The 9,441-nt window shown below is 49.2% G+C and overlaps 1 protein-coding gene and 1 non-coding gene across 2 annotated transcripts; both read left to right on the top strand.

The window, feature by feature from the left end:
• On the top strand, positions 1-7,480 carry RPL3 (ribosomal protein L3). Its single transcript, XM_064155231.1, has 10 exons — positions 1-89; positions 1,617-1,809; positions 2,314-2,482; positions 3,333-3,468; positions 4,639-4,825; positions 5,197-5,357; positions 5,621-5,722; positions 6,186-6,281; positions 6,645-6,764; positions 7,372-7,480. The coding sequence occupies exons 1-10, from the start codon at positions 87-89 to the stop codon at positions 7,414-7,416; spliced, it is 1,212 nt and encodes a 403-aa protein (XP_064011301.1). The 5' UTR covers positions 1-86; the 3' UTR covers positions 7,417-7,480.
• LOC135182154 (small nucleolar RNA U83B) lies at positions 4,938-5,030 on the top strand. The gene has a single exon (XR_010305067.1). It is a non-coding gene; the product is annotated as a small nucleolar RNA U83B (small nucleolar RNA).
• Positions 7,481-9,441: the final 1,961 nt, after the last annotated feature.

The following is a 9,441-nucleotide window of genomic DNA, read 5'->3' on the forward strand; positions in this document are numbered from 1 at the left end:
TCCGCCGTGCGTCACCGGGGGCGGGGTGCCTATAAAGGTCACGCGCGGGGCGGCTGTCGGCCCTTCCGGCCGGGCGCGGCGACAAGATGGTAGGTGCTGCTGGAGATGGCGCCGCCAAGGGCCGGCCGCGCCATCCCTCTGGCATCGCCGCCATCCCGGCCGCGGCGGCTGCCTGCCTCTGCTCCCACCCCGCCGGGCCCAAACGGGAGGCGGCGGAGGCCTCATTTCAGGGCTCGGCTGTGGCAGGCGCCGTGGGCGGGCGAGGCCTTGCTTAGGGGACGCCGGCCGGGCCTGCTTGGCGCTCAGAGGCGCGGGTGGCTGTGGGGCCGGCCAGAAGGGCGCTTGGCGTGAGTCGAGGTTTACTGTCGCTTTTTTTTAGGAGGGGAAAGAGTTCATGTGCAGAGAGGTCGCGGCAGTAAGGTGTGCTTGGCAGGACAGTCGGGTCACGGCGCCTTCGGGGGCCGGTAGCGTGGTCAGAGTGAGGCTGCTTTGTGCGGCCTTGCAAACGCAGTGCGGCCGTACTGGGGGGACGCGAGTAGACAGGGAGTGGTCAGTCTGCTGCGGTGACCCCGTTTCATCTGTAGGAGCACATTTCGCGTTTGATGGGGTACGCGAAGGTATTTAGCTAGCAACCTTAAGGCTTACATGGGTGTCAAAATTTTGTTTGGCTTGGCGCTGCCACAGGATTCGTGGTCCTAACGAAAAGCTTTGGGTGCGAGGCTGGAGTGGTAGGTCCATGCTGAGCCAAGAGTTTTCGGGGTGGAACCTTGGCTGGATTGGGCCCCGGGTTGCAGGGGCAGGCTGCAGGGCAGGTAGTTGAGAAGCACAGTTTAAGAAACCCTGTACTATTAGCAGCTGCTTCAAAGGTGGATGTTGGAATACTGTTCTGCTGCAGCTTTTCAAACTGAAATAGCTTTGAGAATGCTTTTCATAGTGTTGCCATGCAGACCTCCCTGTGCTTTGCCATGTTCTTGTGGCTGAGATTTTTTTGTCGAAGGGGGCCTGTGAGAGAGGTAGGGACAATCTTTAGCAGGGCCTACTGCGCCAGAACAGGGGTGGTAAGCTGAAAGTGTATATTAGACTAGATAGAAGGAAGAAATTGTTTACAGCAGGGGGGTGAAACACTGACATAGGTTGCCCAGAGAGGTGGCAGGAAGCCCCATCTCTAGAAATGTGCTGGGTCAGGTTGGATGGGGCTCTGAGCACCCTGAGGTAATTGAAGACATCCCTGCTTGCTGTAGAGGAGTTGGACTAGATGACATTTAAAAGTCTCTTCCAACCCAAACCATTCTAACATTTTTCTAGTCTTCTGGGAAGCAATGAAGTTCTGGTGGCTTCTGTGGCCAAGCTGCAGCTTTTGTGGTTCCCCGACTAGAACTTGGCAACATGTCACACTTAGAGGGTATATTGAGGAAATAACGAGACATAGTTTGGGCATGAGAATTATAACAGAATTTAGAAGCCAATTAGCTGATAGAAGCATTTTGAGAGGGGAAAATGTCATGTGTATGCATCCACAGTCATGCTTTAGGCAGGAAGAGGATTTGCCTTGGTCCTTGAGTGGGCTTAAGTGAATCTCTCCAGCAGGAATGAAATGTTTATTTTTCCCTCTTTAGTCTCACCGCAAGTTCTCTGCTCCAAGGCATGGCTCTCTGGGCTTCTTGCCCCGCAAGCGCAGCAGCAGGCACAGGGGCAAGGTGAAGAGCTTTCCCAAGGATGACCCCAGCAAGCCTGTCCATCTTACGGCCTTCTTGGGGTACAAAGCTGGCATGACCCACATTGTCCGTGAAGTCGACAGGCCTGGATCCAGTACGTATTGGTGTTCCTTTTGACGGAGAAGGTGTTTTTTCTTTTCTTTACAAGTGGCCAGAGATAACGTGGGTTTCAGTAGCTCTGGGTTTTTGTCCTAGCTTGAATTTTTAATGTGTCCAGAGTTCTCAAGTGGGTGGAGTATAAAGAACCCAAACCCCTCCCACTTCAATGTGAGTGATGTCCCAGGAGCAAGTTCTTGCATCTGTCAGTGTCTGCCTTGTTAATGGGCCTGTGTCTGAGATGATTGATGGTTTGGTTTAGCTCTAGTGCTACCTTTGACATACTTTTGCTGATGCCCAGTCCTGAATGTGATTCTGTTGCTTGCTACCATCCATTTTGCCTCTTGGGCTTCATTTCCTGCTGAGCTGTTTAGTCACTTCGCCATGCATCTTTGTGAAGAGAACCTGAGCCAGTTAACCTTTTCTTGTGTGAAAGAACAGATTCTATTCAGTAAGTGATGTTAGTGCTTATTGTTGTGCTGTGTTTTCTGTCGTCATCCAGAGGTGAACAAGAAGGAGGTGGTGGAGGCAGTCACTATAATAGAGACTCCTCCCATGGTCATTGTGGGCGTCGTGGGATATGTGCAGACTCCTCATGGTCTCCGTAGCTTCAAGACTGTCTTTGCTGAGCACATCAGCGATGAGTGTAAGCGCCGCTTCTACAAGAACTGGTAAGAGGGCAGGGCTTCTGCTTCTTGCCTTATCTCATGCTGTGGCTTATTTCTTCTGTTGGGTTCCAGATGGTGCTTTTTGAAGAGGATTTTCAGCTATTACTGTTTGGCCTTAACTGCCCTAATAACGCAGTGTGTAGGAACAGCTCTGGGAGGGTGACCAGGTAATGCTAGTTGGCACCCTTCCTGGCACAGAGGTGACAGTGGGGGGTTTTGCCTGAGATCTCCTTAACAGGCTACATGTGATGATAACCTCGACGGGCGGACATAAGGAAATCGCCTCTGGTGCTTGTTGTTGAGTGTCGAGTCCTGACTGTAGCCTGTTTTTCTTGGGAAAAGGGAAGACAGTTGTCACCTTTGATAGATGTTCGGGCACTGCTGTTGTATTTGCTCACTCTGGTTCCACCCTGTCTAGAACCTACAGCCTGTTAATGAACTCTACAGGCTGAAAATACAGAGCAGAGCAAAATCCTCAAGGTTGTAATAGTAATGACCTTACTGTCAGACATAGTTTAGGCTTTTGAGGGGGTAAATCGTGTTTTGAAGTAGCAGTCACCTAACAATGCCTTTTAAGATCTGTTTTTTCTGTTATTTGACATCTCTCTACAGTCTTTTGTCTTCTGTACTGTGAATATTAATGTACTTTGGAATTCATGGCAGCTCCGCTCAGCTTTGGTGACTTTGCCACTGTCTGATGAGCTCCAGGCTCCGCTTGCCAGTGGAAAAGAGTCCTTAGAAGCTGGCAATGAGCCAAAACCAGCTGAGGTGGCAGCTCCTTCCGCTCAACCCCGTTTCCCTGGGGGATTGATGAAGGGCTTAGCCAAACCTTGTCTCTGCTCTGCTCCTGAAGGCACAAGTCCAAGAAGAAGGCCTTCACCAAGTACTGCAAGAAATGGCAAGATGAAGAGGGCAAAAAGCAGTTGGAGAAAGATTTCAATAGCATGAAGAAGTACTGCCAGGTTATTAGAGTCATGGCTCACACTCAGGTAAGTGTCTGTGGGAGGCACATGGAAACGGCTAAGAGAGCAAGGATAAAATTTGACCCATCTCTGCAGGGGGTTTCTGCACTTCCTTGCAACCTGCTGCTACCTGTTTAGCTTCATGCTTCGTTCTGAACAAAACAAGTGCTTACAGGGTGCTTGAGGGTCATTGAAAGCTACTGCTGGCAATCTTGTGAAGCAGTGTCCAAAAGACTGAACCATAGGAATTTCTTGGACTCAGTCTTCTGAGTCTGTGTAGACCCAGCCTGTATTAATTCCAGATACAAATTAAAATGGGCTGCATACTGAACTTTGGAGTCATATAGTCAGTATTGTTTGGGGGCTTCTGTGGGGACTGATAACATTCAGAGGCTTTTGGTGGCTTCTGTTGCTCAGCTGGAGATTGTGGTATGCACATGCTTTCTTCCCTTGCCAGACTTTCTTGGGACATGCAGTAAAATCTCTGAGCTGGCTATAAGTGCAGTAAGATGTCTAGTTATGACACTTCTAATTTTACTAGAACTCCTTTTCCATTCCAGACAGCAAAGGTGATACTGCAGCTGCTGTTGATAACTCCTGTCAGGCCCTCTGTACTAAATATAGAAGTAACTGTCAGTGTGACCCAAAGTGTCCCTGAGTGTGGCAGGCTTTTTCAAAGAATGACAGAACGCCTCGGGCTGGAGGAGACCTTTAAAGATCATCTATTCCAACCCTCTTGCCCCAGACAGGGAATTCTTCTGCTAGATGAGGTTGCTCAAAGCCCCATCAAATCTGATTGTCAGTGATAGAGCATCCACAGCTGCTTTAGGCAGCCTGTGCTGTGGTGTCTCTGTCACTGTCCTCATAGAAATGTTCTGCCTTATGCTCCATTTAAATCTACCCGCTTCACTTTAAAGCCATTGCCCCTTGTTATCTCCTGTCCTTCCTGGATGGAGTTTGGCTGGTAGCTGTGGGGTCAGAGAATTCTGTAGGTGGCATAGGACTTCCAAGTACTATAACACATTTTTTCATCCACAAAACAGCTTTTCCTTTTGGTGCAGGGCCTTAAGTTTTTGTTGCGTATCTTGGAAAACGATGTTCAGTAAAGGAGACCAGGACTAGAAGGGTACTGGGCTGGTTAATGTAAGGTTCCTCTTGAAAGACTAGGAACTAAACTTCATCCTTTCTGTTTTCTAGATGCGCTTGCTTCCCCTGAGACAGAAGAAGTCTCACCTGATGGAAATACAGGTGAATGGTGGCACTGTTGCTGAAAAAGTGGATTGGGCCCGGGAGAAGCTGGAACAGCAGGTGCCTGTGTCATCTGTCTTTGGTCAGGATGAGATGATAGATGTCATTGGAGTCACCAAGGGCAAGGGATATAAAGGTAAGTGCACAGAAGTTCTCTTTGACTGGAAACAGTTTTTAGTGAAGTCCTAACCTGGAGTTTTTGCAAGCATGTGGGCTAAGAGCTGAGGAGGTAAATCCATGCTGCTGTCAGAGTTCAGTGATGAGACCATGGAATGAGCGCTGGGCACAGCGCCTGACACCCGTGAGGAGTCATTCCATGCTGCCTTCCTTCTGAGAACACAACCCAGGGACAGAGGCAGGAAATGTTAATTCTGGGATGCCAGCTCTGGGTTCCCCTTCCATTACCTGGGGACAGCAGCTTGAAACAAGGCTTCAGCACTACTTCAGCAATTTGGTGATATCTCAGTTTGACACAGTCATTAGCAACACTGCTTGGCTGTCTTTCAGGTGTCACCAGCCGCTGGCACACCAAAAAGCTGCCCCGCAAGACTCACAGGGGCCTGCGCAAAGTGGCCTGTATTGGAGCCTGGCACCCTGCTCGTGTGGCTTTCTCTGTGGCCCGGGCTGGTCAGAAGGGCTATCACCATCGGACTGAAATCAACAAGAAGGTTTGTGTCTGAGCTGCTGGGAGGAAATGAGAGCTGGCTGAGGTCACTTGCTGCATGACAGTGAACAGAGTAGAGAGTGTTGCTTTGGATATTTCTGTTTGTTTGCATGTTGTCTTGGGGACAGTAACCATAGTCTGTTGTGTTGCATAACCATTCTTTTATATGTTTTGAAGTGCTACAGACATTTTTCCCCATCCCTTTGCATTTTGGCTGATGACAAGCCTGCTCTGCCTTTGTGCTAAGCAGAAATTCTTTGGTTTTAGATCTACAAGATTGGACAGGGTTACCAAATCAAGGATGGAAAGCTGATCAAAAATAATGCATCGACTGATTACGACTTGTCTGACAAGAGCATTAACCCTCTGGTGAGTTTTTGCAGCTCTGTGGGAAGCGTCCTCTGGTGAGCTGCAGTCTGAGAGGCAAATGGACCTGTTATAAATTGAAAAATGAATGAAGGCTGCTGTGGGAAGGTGTTGCTTACTCATTCTCAGTATTGGCTTGTGTAACTTGCTAACTGCATTTGATATGTGCCAGTAGTACGGAAATGTTACAAAACTTCCCAGTGATACTTCTGAGTAAGAAATAGCAGGGAGAGCAGCTTTGGCTGTTGTATTAGCCTCTTGCTGCTGTTACTCGACAAAAGCCTTACAGAAGTGGGTAAATTGCTGTGTCAAGAAATTTAAGCACTGAAAGGTCATGCTGGAAATGGGATTTCAATGGACTTGGGCACAGCAGACCCAGAAGCAGCCTGAGAACATTGATCCTGTAGGCAGATGTTATCACTGGACCTGTTTAATACAGAGCACTATCTGTTCTCTCCTTGCTCAGGGAGGCTTTGTCCACTATGGTGAGGTGACCAATGACTTCATTATGCTAAAAGGCTGTGTTGTTGGGACCAAGAAGAGGGTCCTAACCCTGCGCAAGGTGAGTAGTGCAACGTGGCTGTCATATGGGTAGAACAGCTGCATTACCTGCGCTGTCTTGGGGTTCATGTTGCCAGTGGGAAAGAAGCTTTGTGCACATAGGCTACACTCAGGGTATTTGTATGAGGCGAGTTCAAGGTCTTCTCACCAGTTAATTCGGTCCAGGACTTCATAGTGAAGGGCAAGCTTTAGGGTTCAGTGTTCTTACAGACCATAAGGACAGGAGCAGGTAGACTTGTGCTTGTTGGCTCATTAGTAAGTGTTTCTTCATATACTAGCAACTGAACTATCAGGTCACAGTGGCTTAGATGATAAGTAGCCTGAAAGGGTACTGCTGCATACTCATTCGGCATCTCTATTGCAGTCTCTGCTTGTGCAGACCAAGCGTCGGGCCCTGGAGAAGATTGACTTGAAGTTCATTGACACAACCTCCAAATTTGGTCATGGCCGCTTCCAGACAGCTGAGGAGAAGAAGGCTTTCATGGTAAGGGCATTTTCTCAAGGTGGCAGCTCTGAGGGGCCCATCCTGACCCAGCCAGTTAAAACTGTTGTGTGGCTTGGGATCTTGCTTCCCCCTGTGAGAGTGTTTGGTACCCTAGAGGTGTTGCTGTGTTGGGGCTCCAGTTGCTCAGGTGAACTCAGTGATGAAGTGAGACAAGCACTGAACACTGTCTTGACACCCGTGGCAGGTGCATGTTCTGCCTGCGGGCTGCTCCTGGCTGTGGTGCTCACAGTGGGCTCTGGGTGGTGGCATTGTCAATGTGTCACTTGCTGGAGAAGGCCCTTGCCAGGTCGGAAGGTGGTTCAGCTGCCTGTGGGCTGCACGGGAGGTTGCCCACAAGGTGGCACCAGCGTTTCTCTGTGATGCACCAGAGCACTGATTGGGTGCAGCATGGAGCTCTACCAGAACCTGTAACTCTTGAGCATGGAGGCTTGGAATTTCCAACAGGCTGCAGCCTTGAGGGTGTTTGGTTTGGGGTTGGGTTTTTTGCCTTAATTTATTTGCTGCCAGAAGAGATTTGCGGCCTTGTAATGGGGTCTCTGGCACAGACTGCTGCTTACATGGTTTTTTTTTTTCTGTTCTCTTTTAGGGACCACTCAAGAAAGATCGTATTGCAAAAGAGGAGGCAGCTTAATGTGTGGAGTAGTCCTGTGGCCTCTGTGCTGTCAGACCAAAAAATAAATATTGTAATGAAATTACCTTTGCCTCTTGATTTGTACTTCGCTACATCATGTCTGGTACTCTTACTGCAGGCCTTGTGCATAGGGACCACCCAGACCAAAGAAGCTAGGAAAGCTGGAATTCATCAGCACTCAATTCTGACAGCAGGGCTCCTGTAAGGAGAAGCTGCTGTTGCTGGTTTTGGGGAGCAAAGATTTTGGGGCAGAGCAAGGCTTCACTGGTTGATTGTGTGAAATGTGTTTGCAATTCCATGTCTTCATCCTCTGCTGGTTGTTGGGAGAGCTCCTTGGGTCAAACAGGTTCTGAAATGAGACTACTCTGGACTGTTGAACCATCACTGTGCTTTGGTAGAGGGCTGATGATTGGTACTGATGTGAAAACATCCCAGTTCCTGTAGGAGAGGGGGAAAGTAACCTGCAGTCGGTCTGCAAATGCAGTTTGTTGCTATTCAGCAGAAGGCAGCAGGTAATGTGACAAAAGTGCTCCTGAAGTTGATTGAGCTCAGTATTTCTCAATCTGTTTCCTATTCCCGCTGAAGGGCTCTGCTAGGTGATGGGGAAACACACCCACCCGGGAGAGGAAGAAGGTGACTTCTGCATGGCACCTGAGGACGCAGCTGGCAGCAAGTGCTGCTTGTGTTACCATAGGCTCAAAATATTTGGCCAGCTCTTGGGGAAACTGGCTGGTCCCAGCAGGGTCAGATGGTGAAGAGCAGAGATGTAGCACCTGTGTAGAGTCTGGCTCTCTACAGCACCAGTTCTGACAAGGATTCTGGTGCCAGGAGCTGGTGGGGTCTTATACCAAGAAAGGCAGCAGTAGCCCTGAGTGCTGGTCTGCCTCCAGCCACAAAAGTGAGATCACTTGTGCTTCAGGCCATGGCCTGACCAAAGGTTGGTGTAAATTTAGATAACTGCTGGCAGATCCTGCACTGACCATAATTGGAGACATGGGAGCAACTGAGGCCGTAGCTGGCTAGATCTGCACGCCAGAGTGCAGCACTGATCTGAGATGGAACTGGTTTGATGCTATTTGCTCTCCCGGGGAAAGGTGGACGTAGTGTTTCCTGGGGTGATGCATAAGAGGGCCTTCTAAGAGTTAAGAGGTGACAAGGAGGAGAAAAAAACATTTACCTTGTTTCCCTAGAAACCAGACTGTATGACTGCACAAACTGGCTCCATGTCAGCCTTATTTAACACATGAACCTGCTGGCTCACTTCAGCCAAATGTAACAAGAGAGATCTCACCCACCGAGTCTGTCTACTGTTTTTCCTCCCCAAGTCTTAAACCAGCAGGCCTTAAACCAGAGAAGAGCCTTAAATCAGCATTCTGCTGATGCAGGAAGGTGGAATTCCCAACCCCTGTCCAGCTAGAAGCTGCAGTTTTAGGAGTGGTTCTGGAGACTGAGGTTTTCCTGCCAGTCAGTAAACCTTAGGTGGTCTTTCCACTTGGCAGCGAGTTGGCTGCTTTCAAAGCAGGTATGATCTAGCCGGCTGGGCAGTGCATGGCTCGAGGCCAGCCCTGTTTGCTACTGCTGCTTTGATGGAACCAGTCAGATGCATCCAAGGGAGCTGGGATTATCAGGATAAACCGGGATGTGCTGGGGATGGGCATCCACGACAAGCTATGTGCTGCTTTGATGAAGATCTGTGCTTCATTCTACCACGCCATGCCTCGTGGTGGGAGTTTCACTGGTGAATGTATTTTGAAATGGCAGTGGTAGTGGAGCAAATTCTTACTCAAATTAGCAGCTAATTAGAAGGAAATGGTCCTGAAAAGATGCCATCCTCAAGGGAGATGCTCAGCTCACGTCTAGCAGGAGGAGCTGCTTCGTCTCGAGATCCAGTGCCAGGCTTGGCTTTGTTTATTCTTGAAGTGGTCGTTGCCGAGTGGTAAAACACTAGCGGTGGGGGGGAAAGACCCACGAAAATGTTTATGACTCCAACTGGAGACAAGAGGATACCCAACGTCAGGAGGTGGC

The sequence above is a fragment of the Pogoniulus pusillus genome, chromosome 15 (genome assembly GCF_015220805.1).
Source record: "Pogoniulus pusillus isolate bPogPus1 chromosome 15, bPogPus1.pri, whole genome shotgun sequence".
NCBI classification, from domain to species: domain Eukaryota; kingdom Metazoa; phylum Chordata; class Aves; order Piciformes; family Lybiidae; genus Pogoniulus; species Pogoniulus pusillus.

What these genes read in the sequence shown, in the direction of transcription:
- RPL3 (XM_064155231.1), top strand. An exon ending in CAAGGGCAAGGGATATAAAG is followed by an intron (nt 4,826 to 5,196) that starts GTAAGTGCACAG and finishes GCTGTCTTTCAG; the next exon opens with GTGTCACCAGCCGCTGGCAC. An exon ending in ACAAGAGCATTAACCCTCTG is followed by an intron (nt 5,723 to 6,185) that starts GTGAGTTTTTGC and finishes CTCCTTGCTCAG; the next exon opens with GGAGGCTTTGTCCACTATGG.